This window comes from Sinohyriopsis cumingii, unplaced genomic scaffold, assembly GCF_028554795.1.
Source record: "Sinohyriopsis cumingii isolate HCF-2022 unplaced genomic scaffold, ASM2855479v2 utg001176l, whole genome shotgun sequence".
NCBI lineage: Eukaryota > Metazoa > Mollusca > Bivalvia > Unionida > Unionidae > Sinohyriopsis > Sinohyriopsis cumingii.
In genome coordinates this window covers 3,742,438-3,765,364 of record NW_028315968.1, presented here as the reverse complement: position 1 = coordinate 3,765,364, position 22,927 = coordinate 3,742,438, and the positions used below count along the sequence as shown (strand labels likewise).

At 34.1% G+C, this 22,927-nt stretch overlaps 1 protein-coding gene across 1 annotated transcript in view; it reads left to right on the top strand.

Moving 5' to 3' along the window:
• The window catches only part of LOC149772788 (sodium- and chloride-dependent neutral and basic amino acid transporter B(0+)-like), a 38,797-nt gene that overhangs the window by 3,714 nt on the left and 12,156 nt on the right, over window positions 1–22,927 (top strand). Inside the window, exons 2-12 of the mRNA XM_089947298.1 lie at window positions 8,516–8,593; window positions 9,049–9,235; window positions 9,816–9,947; window positions 10,908–11,035; window positions 13,336–13,520; window positions 14,489–14,627; window positions 14,969–15,103; window positions 16,337–16,440; window positions 16,960–17,084; window positions 18,083–18,195; window positions 22,518–22,646. Coding sequence (XP_089803424.1) covers window positions 8,516–8,593; window positions 9,049–9,235; window positions 9,816–9,947; window positions 10,908–11,035; window positions 13,336–13,520; window positions 14,489–14,627; window positions 14,969–15,103; window positions 16,337–16,440; window positions 16,960–17,084; window positions 18,083–18,195; window positions 22,518–22,646 — 1,455 coding nt within the window. The remainder of the gene's footprint in view (window positions 1–8,515; window positions 8,594–9,048; window positions 9,236–9,815; window positions 9,948–10,907; window positions 11,036–13,335; window positions 13,521–14,488; window positions 14,628–14,968; window positions 15,104–16,336; window positions 16,441–16,959; window positions 17,085–18,082; window positions 18,196–22,517; window positions 22,647–22,927) is intronic.

Genomic DNA, 22,927 nt, shown 5'->3' with positions numbered 1-22,927 from the left:
AAGCAATAATGTTAAATGAAAGGAATTTCTTTTGCAATTGATAACAAAACATGTTGGTCGGAGGTCATTTATATGTCTTCTAAATGCCTAATAGACAAAGAAAAGTTGACCAATACATCTGGGTCGGTCCCATACTTTGAAAATTATTGTCTTTAAATGCTGTTGAAAACAAGAGTTTAAAGGTTTCAGTATATTTGGTATCTTATTCATGCTTTAAGGCCACATCAGTGACGTTTGTCTGATATCAAAATGCCTCAATGCATGTATGTTTTCTGTCAACTTTATATAAAATTAAAACTTCTTTATGCTACTAATTGGTCAAACGCCGCTTAACCGATTTAGGAAGAGGTCGTATAAAGGATTTTCTTTTTTGTTTGCAAACATTGGCCGTATTTGATGGACAATCGACATGATTTATCCAAATTTAAATGGATTTTGTGTCACAATATTTTCTGTCAAATTCGGTCAAATGTTGTGACGCAGTTTTTTTTTTATAGGAAGAATCTGTTTTCATTTATTATATATCTTTATAGTAACGGCAACAATGTTTGTAAGAAAGTTAAAAGCATTGTGTACAGTTTTAAAGATCGTTATGCCAGGATACATTCACCCAAATTGGATCAATGTTAGCAAAGTAGGTTTCGAGCAGAATCCGTTCAAAGGTATTTCTCTTTTTAGTAATGGCTTCTATATACGATCGCCATTCAGCATAATTTGTGCAACCCTGAACTGTCTTTTAACCAATATGCATTCTGTTAAATCTTGGCGAATTCTGTTGAGCATGTTTTAAAAGAATTCTTTTAAAGCGAAAGTGCACTTTGCATTTTGTTTATTACGTATATCATGTAGGAGAAATATTTCAATAAAATTGATACATTATAATGGGCATTTTATGGTACGTCGACCAAAACACTTGCTTGAAAGTACTGTATTATCACTGTTACTAATGGCCGCTATTGGAGACTGTCCGTGATGTCGTTAATGACCACATATACAGCACAGTTGAAATTAATGATTACAATAATTCCATGACGAATATAATAAACTATTTACTTACTATTCAGACATTCCAGATAGTAATGCTAAGTTAGGAATCAATGCTTCTTAACGTTATTTGTTTGTTTTCAAGAGACTTTAACAACGATAACAGATTTCACTTTCACTCAGCGCGGAAATCGTTACATACATAAGCTGTTGCTGCCATAAAAGAGGCACATTTGAATTAAAAGCAATCATAACATAATATAAAAATAATGGGAAAAATAATATTTACCATCTTGCAATTAACATAATATGGTACATAAAATATCGATATCCCACTTCTTTCAACTCTCTCTCTCTCTCTTTCTCTCTCTCTCACACACACCCTTTCACTAAAACATAAAAATACGTAAAAATCTGTGGAGTGCGAGAGAGAAAAGAATTTTATCTTGCACTTGAAATAACATCTAATAATTTAGAGGAACCAGAATCCTAATAGTGATAATAAGTGTACACTTTTCATGTGTTGGTTCTAGCGTTACAGTTACAATGTGCAGTGAGTAATACGCTGTATCAGGGACGAGTAGGCCGAAAGGTAAATTCTATTGAGATGTCTGAAAGTTTCTCTCTCCCTTTCGTTCTCTCCTGGTCTGAGATCGCTCCTGCGGCCTTGTGGTTGGAACCTCAGCCTCAGATGCGGGAGGTCACAGGTTCAAACCTTGGCATAGTCATACCAAAGAATTATACAAATGGCACTAGCTGCTGCCTTGCTTGGCGCGCAGCGTTAAGAGGTTAGTGATACGACTGGTCGGCCTGGTGTCTGGATAATGTGACTGGGTGGGACATGATGCTACAGACCCCAGCGCTAGACATCACTATAAACTATCGTACTGCAGACATCATAGTGATATGACCGATTTTTTAATGAAAAAGTCTACAAAAAAAATCCAAATCACATACACAAACTACCCTGGTCTGAGTTGGTTGCACAATTAGCATGTCAGTTTTACATCATTTGATCTCTCTCTCTCTCTCTCTCTCTCTCACACACACACACACACACGCCTGCAGAACACTATTTAAACAACTTTATGGCCAATCTCCACCCAATATCATCACGATATCATTGCTGCTTGTTCACCCAGGATGTCAGTTTAATCAAACTGGATACCGTTCCAACCCGCACCACCTTCTGGACCATAGCAAGTCACTGGTGAAAATCCATGAAAAAAGAGAAATAGCGGAGTTTTGCCCATGGCATGTCTCTGGACCTACCATTGCAAAACTGGCAGACAAAATGAACAAAGAGAGAGAGAGAGAGAGAGAGAGAGAGAGAGAGAGAGAGGTAAATTCTTATGGTCAGTATCGATGGTAAGTAAATCATAACAATGACTTTGACCAACTGTAGATAAATTTAAATATTAGAATATCCTCTTTTTGTTTAGTCATTTCACTTAATATATTCTCTCACTTTTTCTATGTATTCTCCCGTGATCGAATGGCCGCGCTTTCACTGTTTGGGACTCGAGCCATGCACTGTTCATAATGTTTCATGTTCTGAGTCTCTTTTATTTATTTGATCAATATGAATGAAAACAGAAGCTCAAAAAGAACATGTGCGATTGGGGGTTATTGCTAAGAAGGTTGCCCGGGGAAAATTCTACAAGACCGGTTAAAAGCAGATTTTTCCGGCTGGTTTATTTGAACGGTGACAAATGTGGAGTATCCCAACGCTTCCAATCTATATAACTTTTGCTTATTTCTGCACAACGTAGGTATCTCACATTGAATGTTTTTATACGTGTTATCACATGTTGGTATGTAATGTGTCTATCTACTTCAGAATATGTGGCAGTCGAAATATGGATTGTAACTTAAGTCATACTATATTGCCTGCACTGAAATGAATCACATAATAAATGGTGAATAACATTAAGAATTAAATGAAAATGAAGAGAAGGTATACAGAAAGGTATATTAAAAGGAGACCGATCGGATAATGCATTGATGAATTTATGCGTTTAACTCCCCACCCAAGCCGAAAAGTACTTGCGTTTTGGATTCCTTATTTCTCGCAAACTTAATGCACCTGTCGCGCATTCCCCCTCCCCAACATCAACACAAAAAAAACGCCATTATAAATTTCAATGCATACTGAATCCACGTGCAATGTGGATGGTTTGACAAACTCTGGCATATTCGTAAACACTGTACTCATTATATTTTGCTTTTTTTTATTAGAAAACAAATTTATGTGTCGAATATTTCTTATTATTTTACACAGAAGACGGAACACGACTAGCGGCCGTGACCAGCATTAAATAGTGTTATTTGGGCACATAGTTAATCTTGTCTGCTACTCTGAGCATATTACAATGTCCAATTTTATATATTTTCCACTATCCTACCCCCTCCGCTAAATCGTTTACTTTTAGTAAGGGCTTTCTTTCGGAGCGTAATCACATCTTAAACAGTTGTAGAGAACACACTACTCGATCAGAAAACTATGGCAGGGTTACATCTCGCGTTCGAGTATCAATCTTGTACTACTTTCTGCAGGCTGCATCTTCTTGATCCACATCTTTATTTACGTAGTTTCAAGACCTACGTTTTACCATGTGTTCACATAAATAACCCAGAAACTTAAACAAGGCGTTGTTTATGTCGAAGACCTTTATTCTTTATTCGATTTCATTTTAGTCAGATCTAATTAGCTTTCTAGATCTATTCGACTAATACTGGGATATTCTGCACAGCTTTTCTGTCGCACGGTCAATGTTCCAATTTTTTCGTTGAATTTATCAGACATGACCTTGTGCAGACATTGAAGTCGCGCCAAGCGTTTCATATATGTATTTGATAGTTGCTAAACACCATGTTTACATACCTTTCGCTTAGATATTGAAAGAGGACAACTTCGTGGCACAGTTGGAATGTCTATACTGGTTTTAGCAAAGTATTTTAAATCCACTAAACAAAGCGTCTTTAGCTGAAGTCCCATGTGTGACTTGACCCAGGGAAATTTATCATTGATCTATGTCATCACCCTCGCAAAGGACCAGTATGGCTTGTCATAAAAGGAATAAAAAAGTCCAAGAGTTGCCACATATTTTGCATTGCGTTCAAAATGCCGCGATTGGTTTGATTCACCTTTTATAGGACTCACGGTACTAATTCAATTCCCATAGGAAACGTATGCAAACACCATAATATTAAAAAATTCAATAACTTAAAATTTATGAGTGTTCATGATCAAACCTATATTTATCAGTATAGATGAAACCTGGACGTCAGCTTCTGTGTTGAGGAAAGGATATGAGCCGCGGCATTTTCTGGACCTGCATGTCTGAAACATGTGCTTTCAAATCCGCACCAAAGAGTCAGGTGCTAATTTTAGTAATGAGTATTCCAAACTCAAGGCTGTTAAAGGACTGAAATTCCATCAATAAAACAATGTCTCTGTTTTTCCCACTTACAACTAGGATAGGGTCTCAAAGATTCTTTTTCCTAAAGCATAAGTTACATTATTAACACATCTTGGTCAGCCAAACCCATATACACTCAATTTTATATTCACCCATTTCCAGGCTGGTTCCCATTTTTCCACATCTTTTTTTCTGTTTGTCCACTACCACACTACCACACCTCATTGCTCTGTAAGGCAGCTCATATGCACGACTACTGAACATAAATCTCTCTCTCTCTCTCTCTCTCTCTCTCTCTCTCTCTCTCTCTCTCTCTCTCTCTATATATATATATATATATATATATATATATATATATATATATATATATATATATATATATATATATATATATATATGATTGTCCTTTATCAGATTGTACGCCTATACATGTTAATGTTGATGGGCATCTTGTAAAATGTATCCATTGCTAGCAATCACTGTGGCTTGTAGCAAACTGAAAAAAAAATATAAACACCCCGTCCATAAATATTAACAACATTACATGCAAACATGCAAGTGACGAGAAAATGATTTATTATTTTAATTACTTTTTTCTTGTTGAAGGCGAAATTCTGTTTTACAACCGTTCGCACTACCGGACAAAATAAATCTAAAAATGCCAATGATTAAAATAATTCAAAATTATGCATTAGGTACAATATGGTGGTCTGTGCCGTTGAATCTAGAGGTTTGAGAAACAATATGTCCAAACACGCACGACATATCAAATAGCCCACAAGTGAACGAACTTTCATGATCGTCATTCATCATTTTGTAACCGTTTGCATGTCAGCAAGGTATAATACAATATTGGCAGGTCGTGCGTTTTGAGGAAATAATTTAGGCCAGAAACGTTACTATATACAAACCTTTCCTTTTATAAAGAGAGGTTTATTCTGTGCTGGCAAATACATATGCAACTACAAAGTTGATATTCAGTGTGGCTGATTTATAAATCAAACTTTCTTGTTCTGACCCTTGTGGAACAAATGTAATAACCAATCATATATATATATATATATATATATATATATATATATATATATATATATATATATATATATATATATATATATATCTATTCTGATAAATATGGAGTATGCACATTTGGTTATAGCGCCCCGCTTTAAGGAATTCTTAGATTTTTTGTGATTATTTGTCTGATTATTGGAGTTCGGTGCAATGTAAATATTCTTTACCCCAAAATAATTAGCCAATTTCTAGAAGCGAACGTCACGGTATGAAGTGTTAGTGAGTTTCCATGATGCCGTGGTTCGTTAGTAGTCAAAACCGAAAGAGTGTCCCTGGAATACCGTAGTCCCTCTTAATATCTAGTGCTATACACTGGTGGTGTGACTGCATTGGCAGTATTTTAGGTAGGAAAACTGTAAATTAAACAAAATAATAAATAAGAAGGGACGCGGCAGATACCGTTTATGTGGCAAAGGTAATGCAGTTGTACTGCCGAAATGTACCTGGAAACAGTGGATTGACTGGCCTAGGGTGGCATAGTTGCAATAGTTTCCGGTGTCAGGGGATAGTTGCATAGTTCCTACGGCGTGAACTGCTGGCGGTACTGAAACCACGCGAAGAGGCACAATGCAGATGTGCGGTTGATATATATTTGGCAGGTTGAGAGATCTGTCGTCTTGCATTGATAATAGTAAAATTGATGTATAGAAAAGACACGTCGGGCTTTCTCATTTACAACTGAACATGTATGGAAGTGTAAATTTCTGGTCAACTTATTACTTCTAGCGGGAATCGCTCCAGGGTTTGACACCACTCGGTCAAGTAAAGACCATGGCTACTTTTTTTATAAACGTACCTCCTTCTCGTGAATATAATTTTGTCATTCATTTCCATCAATATTTTTTGCAAGGGACAATTGTTTTATTCTCTGTTTCATATTACATGTATCTTAATCGATGGGTTCTCTTACTTAACCTGTCCAAGAAATGGTCCAGCATATATTTAAATAACAACGTGGCATACAAGTATCATGCAGATGCTCCGATTTGTCTCCTCTTACGACATGGAGGAGAGAACATCGGGTCTAGTCTACAACCTCGAACCCGCTGTTGGTGGGGGTGGTATTGCATAGATAATATGCCCAATTTCGGTTCTAAATGGTCCAGATTTATTAAAGTATTGGTTAACGTGTTATAAGTATATATGACATGAAAATATATAATGTAATTATGTGGATTAAAAATAGATATGAAACGTAGGAATACATAGCATGAAACCAGCAATTAAGATAAATGGTAAAATAAAATTTTGCGACGCAAAGTCAAACGTGATGAAAGAAAAACAATACTGAATGAATAACTGCCATCTCTCTTCTGTTGGGTTCAAGTCTCGGGCTCGGCCATTGTGGGTATGCAAAAAAGTTCAGAAAGCTATTTGAGAAGGCTCAGAAGTAACACAAATTAGATTATCTAATTTAAAGCTTAGCAAGATGAATAAAAGAAACCTATCAACATTTTAAAGAAAACCTAAAGAAAACCATCATAAAAGCTGTACCTGACTCAGTTTAGACTGCCACTTAGACGGAAGCAAATATATACCTGTCCTTCCATGAGAGCAATGAAAATCAGTGCTGAAACACGCCTAGTCTGTGTTGTGCATTTGCTTTGTTAAAATTATACAAAGTGTTTCCAAAAGGTACTTTATTATTACCTTAATTTTACGTGAGAAAGGCGTAATGATTATAAACATTCAAATGTATGATAGTTACTTGTGATTATTAAAGAAGAGCGAGTAGAGGTAGAGAAAACGTTGTCTCAGTTGAAATGTACAAAATAGTGAATATTTTGAGTTTCAGTTTGTCATTTGGGGTCATGAGCGAATGAAAACAATTCCTTACGGTTTCTTTTACATACACAGTTAACTCCATTCTCTGAAGCTGAAGGTTTAAATCTTAACCAATTTTCTATTCATAGAAGATCTTCACATCTAGTATAATATCAGTATTATACATTATCCGGTTGCAGACGTTACCAAGGTTTATCATTTACCAGGACCATACTGACAGCCTATTTTTATGTTAATAATGCAATTAAATACACAGACCCTTACGTAATATTTTGTCATGCATATACATAAATAAACGATAACTCAAATTGTTACTGGCTCATTGTGCCATTGTCGGAAGGATGGAAACAAATTTACAGACGAGAAAGCATTCAAAGGACTCACATTTATGTTGAAATCTACTCGGAATAAATGCTGGTCTTTAAATGATTTACGCTATCTGTCCCAAGAATCTAGATAAATGACAGTGAAAAGAGACCTGCAAAATATTCCAAAATAAAGAACTCTTGTCAAAACATAAGAACGATTCAGTCGTTCTACATGAATAAACGCATCAAAATGCGTTCTGACAACAAATTGTGCATTCAGTTTACATAGATTTTCATTTTGTTATTAGATTTACCAAAATCGTTTATGACGTCTCTTTCCGTTTATTCGAATAGTGATGTTTTTTTTTTTAATTTTTCGTTTATGTTCCATAGTTTAATTTTGAAGCGAAAGAAACAAAGCTAGAGTTTTCAAACCAACCAGCAGACCGAAAATCAAACTTTGGTTTACAACACATGGAATTAGAATTCCAGTGTTAATATATTTATTTAGACATCGTTTTCTTCAAAAGACCTTAATAATATTAAGAATATAGTATCATATAAGCAATACGAAAGACATGATCAAACATGAAGGGGTGATAACTTTGGCAGTACTGAACCCACATTAGGGCTATCTTCTACATAAAAAAATATAAAGGGAATAAGACGAATACAACAATTAAAGACGGAAGGAAAGGAGAAATCACATAGATAGGGAGCATATGTGAAGCAGATTTTGAGTTTAAAATCACTTCGGTCGACTCTTTAACACAGCCAACAAACTCTACAGTCATTTATGTATTGGCGAAATATTGATCAATGTTGAAATAATAAATTCATATCATGTATCAAGAACTTCTATAATAGATTCATTATAAATGAAGTGGCCACAGCATACAATGATAAACGTTTTCAACCATGTTTACTTTTCTTTTGTTGCAGCATGGCCATGGTAGCACATCGAATGCAAGCAACGGAACAACCTATGACAAGATACTTGATGACAAAGAGAGTTTCAGTGTTAATATATTTATTTACACGTCGGATAATTGTTTTTTTAAAAGACTTTTATACTAATAGGAATATCTTATCATATAAGCAATACGAAAGACATGATCAAACATGAAGGGGTGATAGCTTTGACAGTACTGAACCAAAATCAGACCTATCATCTACATACAAAATATAAAGGGAATAAGACGCAGACAACAATAAAAGACGGAAGGAAAGGAGAAGTAACATGTATCGGGAGCATATGTGTTGCAGATTTTGAGTTTAAAATCACTTCCGTCGACTCTTTAACATAGCCAACAAACTCTACAGTCATTTATGTACTGGCGAAATATTGATCAATGTTGAAATAATAAATTCATATCATGTATCAAGAACTTCTATAATAGATTCATTATAAATGAAGTGGCCACATCATACAATGATAAACGTTTTCAACCATGTTTACTTTTCTTTTTTTGCAGAATGGCCAGTTAACTCAAAATGGTAGCAACGGAATAACCTATGACAAGATACTTGCTGACAAACCGGAACATGTGGAGAGAGGAGAGTGGGTCAACAAATGGGAATTTATTTTATCCTGTATAGGTTTGTCAGTGGGATTGGGCAACGTCTGGAGATTTCCCTACCTGGCTTATGCAAATGGAGGAGGTTTGTAACATATTAATAAAACTTCCTTAATGGAGATTTAAGGATGCAATATTTGTATACGACCTCCTCTTTATTTTATTTTTTTCGGAGAGTTGTTGTTTTGGTCCAAAACCATTGTATAACCATGATTTAAACACTCTGCTTTAATTCATTAAGACACATTCCTGGGTGGCCATTGCGACGAATTACCAAGGTCAAAAAATAAAAAGGAAACAATAAGGCCAATGGTGTACACATATTAATCTTTGACAGAAATATTATCTCCTTAAAATGCATGCAAAATAACATTAGATGATTAAAGAGAACTTATGTTTAAAGTTTTTCCGTGTTTGTAGAGACAAATATAAACATTTTGAGGACAATAACAGATGATAGGAACACACAACCTGTGTAAAAAATATTAGAAATTACATCTATATTCCTTGTTGCGGCTCTTACTTCTTGAATAGTCCCTTTTGTTCAGATTCTTGTCGTGCATATTGCATACATACTTCCTTGGTTGAATGTGTACAATTCGTTCTGAAGTCCGAAACTGTGAGCAGGATTTGAGCAATAGTGGAGATAAATCATTGTCTTGCAGCTGCTTTCGTGATTGCCTACATCATCCTGCAGTTTCTGGTTGGCAAGCCGATGTACTTCTTGGAGTTGGTATTAGGACAATATTCTGGTAAGGGACCTACAGCGCTCTGGGCTCTGAATCCCAGTGCCAAAGGTAAGTGCCAATGACAAATATGATAACATGATTCAATATGTCCTTACTAAAATCAGTAGGAGGGATAAATACTTAAATTACAGATGCGTGCCAATTTTCTTTTAAAGATTTTGATTTACCTTCCAATCAGTCTCTCTATCTTTATGTCATTATCTCTCTCACTAATCTATCTATCTATCTGTCTAACTATCTATCTATCTATCTATCTACCTACCTACCTACCTACCTATCTATCTACATATATATATATATATATATATATATATATATATATATATATATATATATATATATATATATATATATATATATATATATATATATATATATATTAACCCTAGTAAATATATCATAACTCCTCCTTCTTCTTCTTCTCCTCCTCCTTCTACTTCATCATCATCATCTTCTTCTTCATCTTCTATTTTTTCTTTCTCTTCTTCTTCTTCTTCTCTTTCTTTTTCTTCTTCGTCTCCTTCTTCTTCTTCTTTATATTTTTCTTCTTCTTCTTCTTCTTCTTCTTTATGCAAGTCTCAGTCATTCAAACATGTTATATCACACCGTGGCATACCAAAAGTAATGTGTTGACACGTTATGTCAAAAATACACATTATATTAAACCATCTGCATCGAGTTTAATTGCATAAGTTGATAATAGGCTCCTTATTGAATAATTTTTCCATCCTAATTTTTAATTTTCACTTTTACTTTTTAAATACTGCTGAAAACCAGTATTTTGTATTCTTTTCTATGTCATGGTAAAGATTTATCTCATGTTTTTAATTTAATAGGGGTACTTTTCAAATAACCTATGAGTTACAGTTTAAGTTATATTGAACTGTATTGCTGTAGCATAAACTGCAGTACTAGTAGTAGTTGAAATAGTAGTTTTAGATGTTATTGTTATTTATATTATTGTTATTGATATCATTGTTATTGATATAATTGTTCTTATTATTAAAGGTATTGGAATTGCTCAGGCCCTTATATCCCTCGTAGTTGCCATTTATTACAACGTGATTATGGCCTATACAGTGTATTACATGTTTGCCTCCATGCAGGGCACTCTTCCCTGGACCGTTTGTAAAGAGGTATGGATAAGTATCGTTTGTTTCTCTCCTCCATTATGCTTTGTGTCAGCTGTACCTGTTACGTATATTTGATTTAATTTATATTTGATTTAATTTGTGCTTGATTTGATTTGATTGTTTGTGCGTTTTTCAATATTTTTCTAATTTTTTGTACATGTCATTTTAATGTAAATTTGTTTACTAGGAATTTTATATTTTCCGGAAATTTTCAGCTTGACCTGAATCTTTTCATAAATGCCTAACAATAGAAACAGTGTTTCTATTTTTGACTTAGTTCCTGGACTTGATTAAGGGTCAAGTAAAAAAGTTTTATTCTCTGAGTAAAATGATTTGTTCTTACCAAGGACATACAGGGGCTACGTGATTTTTATATGTAAACATGATCACGTGATCCTCCATTTCGTAATTAGTCATTTCCATAATTGCGAAATACTTAGTATTAATAGTGATGTTTGGAGATCTCTCTCATAGTTTTGGGGCTTTTAAACACTTTATGTCAGGTTGTTTTCTTCTGTTGTGACCAGTATTAAGTTTGTGAGTTTTTAATTTTAATTTTATTTTTTCAGATTCTAAAAGATTAGTTCGTTTATCTGGAAATAGTTTGTGCTCATACACAATTTTTAAACAAAAGACATTTCTTACAAAGTTTATTTGGATTCCCAAAACCGGAGGACCATTTATTGTGCTTCTACCAGGAACTGTAGACTAAAACACAGTACAGTTCAACACCATACGTCATCGCCTTCCATCTTGGATTCTTCGTCGGAAATCGAACTTGAAATCATTAGAACATTTCATTTTTAGGACTTCTGAAATTTTATTTGTGGGTTATTCTTGGATTATTTTGGATTTGATTGTGTTACATTTTAAATGAAATTTACAGTATTTTCCCACGGAAATAAATTATTTGTTATATTTTTCAAAGTTTGTTGTTTTCACTATTTCTTGCTTTACTGTTTATTCGAGCTAAACACGTAACATAAGAGTAAAGAATAAACTTGTAACAGAATATATGCGTATAGAATGAAAAATTAAATAAAATTTCTCAATAAAATTTTTATTTTGCATTGAGTATACTTTTTTACCACGAAATAATCTCCGCCAAATTATCGGTGTTTGTTGTTTTGTCATACACATACAGCTATAATGAGTGCAATATATTCATTTCTCTGATAACAGAAAGACATATAGACTAAAATCTAAAGCAAATACAAAATATGTTAGTGAATAGATACAGTTTGCCTCAATATCATCAATGGCATCGAAACTTTACGATTTGTTACTGGCGTTTTAAGTGTTTCGTTTCATTTTGCGGTGTTTTGTCGGAAATGGTCCAATCAGTGATAGAAAGCTTGTATCATGTGTTATTAAGAACAAGAAATTGTCTTGGACATTTTATACTAGATTACACATAATAAACGTAATCTCCGCAACCACCGTGATAGCTATAATTCATGTTCATCACAAACACACAAAAATGATGGTCTGGCCATATCAGTGCATGCATCTGATAAATTAGTCTTTACTTCATTTATGATTTTACACAACACTAACAATATTTCCATGTTTTATATGTTTTGTCAATTAAACTTATTTTCGTTCATTTCTGACATCGTAAGTGACAAGAGCTTCCAGACGTTTTGCACAAGTTGTCATCTATCCATTTCCTAATGATATATAATTGCAACGTTTTACCAAGCCTATGCAACAAGCATCCGGTGGTTAGAATAACATGATGAAAGGAACTACTAATATATCATAGCGCACTTATACTTTGCTCCGTCAATAATTGTAAACAATTTTTCAAATGGTACTCGAAAATGATTAATAATTTTATAAGCTTTTATAATTAGAATTGTTTTAACTTGATATTTTACATGATTCCAGAAGTTAAGAAGACCGCAAATAGATTGCACTCTGTGCATAAACAACCTAAGCTAAAGTGCGGCCATTCATGCGGTTTGATCTGTTTTCAATGTTTCTGCCTGTATGAATCTTGAAAAGTACTAAACTTTATTCTAAAGTTCCATTCAAAAATATGACTTTATAAACATTTGTCAATTACTGGTATTTAAAAAGTATTTTATGGTGTACAATTAATTTAGTTGCTTTGTGTATATATATATATATATATATATATATATATATATATATATATATATATATATATATATATATATATATATATATATATATATAGATATATATAATACAGAAGATTACAGAAGCAGGAAATACAGTATTTTTGTTGAAAACATTTATTTACATAGGATTTTTTTAATAATTCCTTCTTTCATCAGGAGTGGAAGCAGTTTGGATGTGTAGAGAAGACAACCAAGGCATTGAGATACTGTAATCCTGATAAAAACATTACTGAAGATTGTCGCTGTACTTTAAACGCAACGATTGATGTTTATCCTTCTGTCAATTGCACAAACGTCAGCTATATCGGAAATCCAACACCAGTGGCTGAATTGTACTTCTAGTGAGTGTAAAAAAACATACTTTTGTGAATATGTGTTCTCACTAAATACGAGTCACGTAAATTTATATATTATTACTCTCTACTTTTATTCATGATTGGAAACCCAGTGATGATGAAGATTTGAAAAATTAGATCTGATAGGATACAAAGTGTCCGGAAAACAATGTCGTAGCAAGAAAGCAATATGACGTGATCAACTACCAAAGTCATAATTCGGAAATTTGCGAAACATAAACGCTTAATCGCAGTATAGTCAGAACAAGAAACAAAAAGATTAGACAAAAAAAGAATTGTTTGTTACGCTATGTAACACCGTGATAGTTTTAAGTCTCTTATGACAACTGCATTTTTCTGTGCAAAAGAAGCCTATTTCCACGGTAGATCTGATTAAATTTCTGATTATTTACGCAGTTGTCTTGCTGACCAATGAACGTAGCGGATGAAAGCGATTCTTGTGTGAAATATGTTGATGATTTTTATAAATCTTTATGACAAGAAGGCTGTTTAAATTTATACTTCGTGTGCAGTCCATAATGTGTGTTTTACCGTTCCACCATGCAACGCGCTTCTTGTGTCCAGCCTTTGTAAACGTTTGTTAATTTCAGGTGTTCAAGCAACCGCTCAACATATTTTCTCCATTATCATGGTTAACATTCCTGTGATTGGGGCCTTTCATTTCAAGATTAGAGTATATTTCGTTAAAAAGACAAAAATTTCGAGGACTGTTTAATGTCTGTATTGTCTAGTTTTAAAGAAAAATGGCAGGATAAATCATGACCGTAAATTCTTAAACTGATATTCAAATGCCGCCAATAGAAACCACTCTGTATGGATGCTATAACTACAACGAAAAAGAACTTTCAACGATTCGCGTATCAATATCTTGTTTAGTAAATAAATAATATCGACGCCTTAAACAATTATCTGAAAATGATTGCACAAACCTACTCTCTGTGAACTCCTTTCAGTAAAGAGGTCATTCAAAAGGCCCATAACATGTACCCCGAGGATGTGGGTAACCCACTTTGGAAACTTGCTCTGTGTCTCCTCCTGTCCTGGATCGTTGTTATTGTCTGCCTCATCAAAGGAATCAAGTCCTCGGGAAAGGTAGGCCAGACTGATCAAGGTATCTTTGAGCGATTGTGTGACCTACGTTCCATAAATTAATTATAAATTCAATCGTTGTTGCTTTCTATCCACGTGTATCAGAATTTACAGAAAATAACACCACGAATAAAAAGTGCACGATTCGTCCAATGAGAAAAACGAGCATTATTTTTTCAATGGCTAAGCCGTTGATTTTCCTGTGTTTAAGCAGGTCATGTTTTGTCATTTCCCTTTTCTTGACATTCTGCCTATATCTTTTGGACGTATCTTCAATTAAACTCGAACGATTGTGTAATAAAAAATAAATTCTGTTTGCATTCGCTTGATTTTTCTCTTCAAAGGTTGTGTATTTTACTGCCACGTTCCCATACGTCATCTTGCTGATCCTGCTCGTCCGTGGTGCCACCCTTGACGGAGCCATAGAGGGGGTGAAATATTTTATAATTCCAAAGTGGAAAAATCTATTGGACCTCAAGGTGAGTGTTACCAGTTTCTGCTCTTAAAATAAGTAACAAAAAAGAGTGAAGAAAAGAAGCTTTGTAAGTTTGAACAAATCATTTATTTCCCTAGGATACAAAGTGAAAAATGAGAAAAAAGAACTTACGGTATTGCGAATTCAATCCAATTTGTAATCCAAGATATAAAACACAACTCCTATTAATGAAAAGTTCAAAGTGAACCACTGTTCAAATCCTGATGAAAATCCAAGATAAAAGGGGAGGAAGTCTGTAATAACGAAGTGCAAATATGTCATTATCTTGTTATATCACAGAAAATATTGTTTTAATTTTGAATTCCGTATGAATTACAGTAAACGTCTTTGTTCAAGAATCATCAGAGCACGTTTGTATTTCGAGAGAAAATAATCACTTGAATTAAATAATCTGAAGATAGAAAATTCAGCCAATACTGGTCACAACATAATACAACTTATCGTGTCAGATGTTAAAGCACGACTGATAGAATTCTAATCAAGACACCAGTTATACGCCCCAAAACAAATTCATGGATTGAATTCAAAAGTTCATCCTTCTCGAAAAAAAGAAGTTTGTTTACCAACTGACACGTGCTTTATATCATGCATTCCAGGTATGATACATTACAGTAAGTCTAAGGCAGAATTCCCCTCACCATCATGTTTATTTGAATATTGAAAGGATATAACCTTTTAAAATGTGTTGGATTTGAATAAGGAGTCTTTTCATACACACACATGAATAACTGAGCATCTATAGAGTAGATTCTGGTATCTTATAAAAACAATGTCCCTCAAGAAACCCTGGATGTTAGATTCCAAAGGGGTCGAATGGATGTGGCATATTGTTTACTATGAACAGCTGAGTGATTCCTAAATAATAATAGACTCGGTGGAAAGTCGCTGTAATCATAAAATTCGCGGTAACATGTTTCATGTTCCTATTCAGTTCCAAATTTGGCCTTACGCAGGTTTGATGCATGGAAGCATTTTCTAATGATATCATTGTATGCCCAGCGTTTTCTGACAGTGGTCTGACATGGTCGAACTGGTTCTGTCACCGAGTTGCCTAAATGCTTATTTGAAAATAATATGACTCAGAGTCACCATAACAGATTGAATTTTCGAATGTTAGTTGTTAATATATATCTTGCATTTGAGTTTAATCACCGATTGGCACAGTTAACGATCATATTAAGTCCTTTAAAAGACCATACCTTTTCTTTTTTTATAGGTATGGGTAGCTGCCGCGGGTCAGATGTTTTTCTCCCTAAGTGTATCCTTTGGTGGCATAATCATGTATGGAAGCTATAACAAATTTACAAATAAGGTGTATGGGTAAGTATATGCGATACAATTCAGGACTAGAGAAAACTATTTTTAGATATAACTGTAACAAATGTTGTTGCTCACAAATATATAAAAACTCCCACTCAGGACACATACACATAATATAATCGCAGATGACACTTCTCCAAAATGGTGCTAACAGCTGCCTCAGCATTAAGAGGTTAGTGTTAGGACTGGTCGGTCTGGTGTGAGGATAATGTGACTGAGTTGGACATCATGCTGCAAGTCTGCGCCATGATGCCCCAGTGCCAGACATCACTATAAGCTGCCGCACTGCAGACACGATCGCGATATGACTGAAAAATTGTTAAAGCTAGGTTAAAAATACAAATGACACACACACGGTCTCCCCTTGACCTCAACAGTCATCTAATACTGAATGTTTCTTTTTATTGATTTTAATTATTTTAAAAAGAAAACTGACTGGAATAGTTCGTTACAGGACAGCAAAATTGGGCCATTACTGCAAGATGAGTAAAAACTAATATTTTTCATTTTCCTCCTTAGAGACGCTTTACTTATTGCATCGATGGACTTAATAACTAGTTTAATCGCTGGCTTTGTTATATTCACAACGTTTGGTGGAATGGCCAAGGTCCTTGGTGTGGAAGTACAGGACGTAGCGAAGGCAGGTAAGTCAGCGACAATTGTAAAACAAGCATTCCTTAATTACGGCGAAACTGGGTTAGAAAGGTATTTTTTTCTTCAAACGCCAATACTTTACTTGATAAACGTTTAAAAGAAAATCCCGTCACCTGAACATGCACGTTCACGGGGATGCAGACTCACATTTCTTAAAACCTTCCAAATGAACTTAGTTTTGTTTTATCAAATGGTCTTTTTCATTACAGGACTGGTGTATTTTTTTGGGAGAGGGCTGATTTGTTAGTTTTAACGACCTGTTTTATTTGATATGCTCATATTACCGTCATCGTCATTTTGCACACGTATGATAACATTTAATAAAGTTACAGAAAAATATATCATAACATCGTGCAATTTAAAGACATAATGTCAGAGGCATCCGAATGTCCTTCCAAGTCGCTCACTTGTAAATGATTCGTTAAATATAAACATAAAATCAGTTACACTTGGTTGTTTTGGCTATGCAATGAATAAAATCCTTCTTTCTTAGATAAATGAATAGTTGAAGTCAAAACCTTGATTACCTGTTCACTGATAGCTGCAATTTGGCCCTGCTTTGAAGGAAATAGATGATCTGATTCGAGTTTTGTTCTCTGAATGATTAACATGTATTTGTTTTACGTTAGAATGTTAGTTGTTAATCTTCTACCAACTCTGTAACATTCCTTTTAAATTTACTACAATTTGCCGCCAATTTAGATGCAAGACTTGAATGCCTATCAAAAAGACTAAAGAATAAGATGAAGAGTACTTCTTTGGAATATCCGATACTAAGTGTGCATGTTCTGAAGGGAAATATCTTGAACTAATATTCTGAGTAAATTGTAGCTAGTACACTTCTTAGATAAGGAAAGAAAAATTTGAAGACATCTTGTATACTTTATGGCAAAGTATGTATACACTTTCCACCAGTTCATAATTTAACAATCTGTACCTATTATTATTACTATTGTTATTATTATTATTATTATTATTATTATTACAGGCTATGGTATGGCATTTGTTGCCTACCCAGAAGCTCTATCGAAATTGCCACCTCCGCAACTATGGTCAATTCTTTTTTTCTTCATGCTTTTCACTCTCGGACTCGACAGTGAGGTATGTGTCAATTCTGTTTTATTTTCTGTAATTGCATTTAAGAATAAGGAAACCAATATTTCATGCATTTATTACCTATTGCTATATCCTTTTGAAAACTAAATGCCGTAGAATTATGAAAGAAAACACCGTATGACAAATCAAATAATCCAAAGAATATCCCATCTGCGAATAATACATTCTTTTACTTTAATTTCTAATAAATTTGGAATAATGCCAAAATGACATACACTAGATGCATATATTTTATATTTAATAACAAACGACAAGCGTCTCGTGGTTTTTGTGCGTTACCTTTCTATTATCACAAACTATATAACAGAAAGAAGCAAAACCGAAAAAGAAAATGCAAACATTAACACACTATTTAATTAACAAAGTTATAAATGAAAATATGAGAGGAACCTACAATATTGTAAAGAAAATCCAAAATAATCTTGAAAGAGTTCTGGAAAAGTCCAAAGCAATAAAAGGTTCCGTATAAAGTTCGAAACCGAAAATTCACTTTGTCAACATGGCGCTGTTCAGAACTCCTGTGAACAATTCACAACAGTTCCAGAATAATGTTATAGCCCAAGTAATGAAAACCTTCTATTTCCATTGAACAGTCGAAACAAATGGTGTTTTGTTTTAATAATATATAAGTACAACATAAAACAAGATCAACCTTACTATTCATTAAGACTCCAAAAACGTACATTCCCTTTGACCAACTAATGGGAAAGTTATTGAATTCTTCTAGAATCGTCTAAACTCCATCAGCCAATGAGAAATGAATCCAAAGCCGCTATTAAGTATTAATAATAAATTTATAAACAATAACATTCAACACATAGGTCAACATTTATTTATACAATCTATGTAATGTTTACGCTCAGGTCACGTAGGCCAAATTTATCCTAAGATATTCTGTACGATTTACATCCATCAATAAAAATTACAAAGAAAAATAAAATCATGCCCCATGTGTTCCAAGAAAGCGATAAATATGCATAATACATCTAGTCATAGGGATTAGAAAGATGTATGCAATATAGCTTTCTTTTTCCATATTAATCAAAGCAAAAATAATAATAATGAAATAACACTGGAAGACGCATAATGAATATACAAATATGCATACAATAAAATAAATCAATAGGAAAATCAGCAACATGTGAAAGTGCATTTGCCAATAAATTTTATTTTCCCTTGTATTCTTCCAAAATCAAAGTACATCTCGACAATCTTTGATTTTTAGTTTTTATTATGTTGATGAAAGCAGGGGAGCTGTTTTCACTGAATGCAATAATCGGAGAAGGAGCAGAATAAATATAATTTCAAAGTGTTGTAAAGCAAAGTTAAAGACAAACAATCCTTCTCGATAAAGTAATATTTTCTATGGTGCTTATTTAATTTTTCAGAGAAATAGTACACTGGATGATCCACGCTGTATAAATATTCATGAACTATCACCCAACCAACTCAGACATTACTTGCGTCTATAGACATTTGAAAGGGAATCTGAGCTGAACTAGTGTACTTTTAAGTATAGCCTGTAATCTTTCGATGACCTCCTGACATTTGTTAGACCAATAAGACTTGGCCTTCTAACTTACTAAATTGGTGAACAGTTAAGGAAACTTTTGAACAAAATTTAAATAATATCCAGCCATATCTATCAAATGCATTTTACTGATATGTTCAGGGTATTCAAACATAGCTTTAACTATATCCTATATAGGCTTAACTTGAATATGTGCTACAAAATATCCTAAAAATGTGATAAAAGCTCGGCAATACATACTTTTACCTAAACTGATTGTCATATTTGCCTTAATTGAGTGAACAAAGAATTTGCGGATAGTTTCTAGGTGAACCCTGCAGGAATCTCTGTAAATAATGACGTGGTCTATGTATGCAAGAATCACAGCCTTCTATACCAGATGAGATCATTTGCATTCAGCGCTGAAATGAAGAGGGAGAATTATTCATACCAAATGGCATCACTCTGTATTGCCAGACACAGTCCACCTGGAGTTGCAAAGGCCGAACTTTCTGTTGCTCTATCCGTAAGAGGATTCTGCCAGTAACCTTTAACTCGTCAAACATGGTGACATATTTTACATTTCCAATTTTGGCACTACAGCCATCAATTCTTGGTTTTTGCAAGATTCTGTTTTGCAATTGGTGACACTGTTCACCTGTCTGTAGTCAGTGCACATACGGAACGAATTATCTGGTTTCGGCCCAAGCAAGCAGGGCGATTTAGAGTTACATTTGCTAGGTTCAATAAAGTAATTGTCCAATAAATACTCACATTCCTTTTTCAAACTTTCTCGCTTGAGAGGACTGATCCCGTAAGGATGTATGTTACACCCTATATTCCGACATCATTGTAGATTGTGCTTGTTCAAGTTCTAATATCTGTGAAAAAGTGCTCATATTTACATATTAGCTGCTTTCGTTGATTCTTTTCCTGTGGCAACCAAATTCACTACAATCCGGATGTACGCCATCATTTATTGTTTCGCTGTGTGGGACAAGAACAAATGAATTTATTGAATGACTTACACAGCTAACTCGACCAACATACTCATTTAACATATCTGCATAACCGGTGACGGAATAATGTATGTTTCCCCCTCTCAGGAGTGTTCATATAACTTAAATCACTTTCTTTTTAACTTTATAAAGACCATAAAATATAATCCAAAGACGATGTTTAGGTATTGGCGAGAGATACAGATCTTTATCAACAGGTTGATAAGTTCTTACGTTTGTAGTTTTTACATGTCTTAATTGTATTCTGGAGTATGCAGATAGATGGTTATATCACTTCATTTCTTAAATAAAGAGATCAATGTCGGAATACTCCGTTGAAAGAAGTTTTCTTTTAACAATTCCAATGGTTCATGGACAAATGTCCAAACGATAGTTCATGAGAACTATATCTGACCAGGTGTCAAATACAGTAAGATGTACAACACTTAGAAATATAACTTTTAATTTAGGCCAATGAAAATGATGTAAGATCTTGAGTAAGTCTTGACGAGTCACAAATGACCAGCCAAAACTGTTTCATGGACTATACTATATGACTAAGGTACCATATTTGTTAGCTCACTGACCACTCGTCAACAGCGGGTAATTATTAACAAATAGACTCTATTGTTCAAAAACAGCTTATAGCCCTCTGAAACTAACAACAAAAAATTCAAGTAAATTTCCCCGTTCAACTGCAAGTGATTTGACACCTTGATTAGAAATAAGAGAATGGGTAGTTAAACAAGGATCAAGATGATCGATACATCTTGATTCATCAATACCAGGAGAAATAGTGATCTCGTCAAACCCTGACGAATACATGTGTCGGCTAAATTAAGTGTCCTGATCGAACTCATTCTCAACAGCTGATTTAGCCATAGCTTAAATAATTGTGCAAGACGGATATTTCATTTTCAATTTGATCAAACTTTTGATCAAACTATTTACAAAGTTACCAGTGGATTAACCACAGCCTTATTTTCAGCTAAGTCATTGCCTAATAATAAATGGACACCCTCAGTGAGCGGCGCGGACAGTTACTGGACCAGAAACTTAATCTGATTATAAATTAACATAATGAATAACATATGAATACAAATGCACTCTACAAAATCAGTAACACTTTCAGGAAAAGAAGCCTTCTAAGACAAAGACAACGTACCTGATAATAAAGACTCCGAGAAGCTATTGTGTCCGTTAATAATGACAGGATTTGTCGAATCATCTATCAGTGATATAGACCCTTTCGACATGAATGGTTCATAATTCTGCACAATAGAATCTGACTGAGGTTTGTTGTTGTCATTGTTGGATTGAACGCCATTTTTGATCACAAGATAGGCTATACATAGCGTCCAATATAAATGGTGGAGGAAGAACCCGATAAAACTATGGAAAGATCCACTAATCCAAAAGAATCTACTAGCAAGCTTTCTTACGTACCCACATTTCTGTCCTCTTTGATACGATTAACTAATTCGTTTCTGGTGTGTGCTTCAAATTGTGCACTGGTATATAAATCTTTGATCACTACTTACACGTCTCCATAGGATGTCTAGTTTAATGTTTTTAAATTTACAGTCGTGAAAACGAGGTAGGCATTATTGTATTTATTTATAAGACCCACATGTATCGAGGCAATGTTGTCCACTGTCCCTGATTCACACTGATATAGATTGTATCAGCATTCGACTGTCTAATGAATTGTAAATTATTTGAATTTTGTCGACATTACTATTAATTTTTGTTTCACTATCGCAAATAGTCTGTCAACTATATTTTTGTTTGTTCTTCAGTTCGCTCTTTTGGAAACAACAATCACTTGTCTTCAGGATGAGTTTCCAAGGCTGAGGAAGTACAAGAGCCACTTATGTATTGGATTTGGTGCGGCATGTTACCTGATTGCTCTATCCTGTGTTACAAACGTAAGTTAAACTATGGTATAATGATATAATGATATTTATTTAGTTTTTCAGCATCACGACCACCACAGCTACCACGTATCATTCTAGAACTATTAACGAGAATGATAATATCAATTCTCTATAGTGCATTTTCAGAGATACGGCTTCTTTTTATTATTTTACACATCTTCGTACAATTAAACATTTGGCGTGTTTTGTGTTTCGGGCCACTTTCTAACTGTAAGGTGGATTCTTTTGTCTGTACCACAATCACATTCAGTGCCTTTACATTTTAGTGCAAT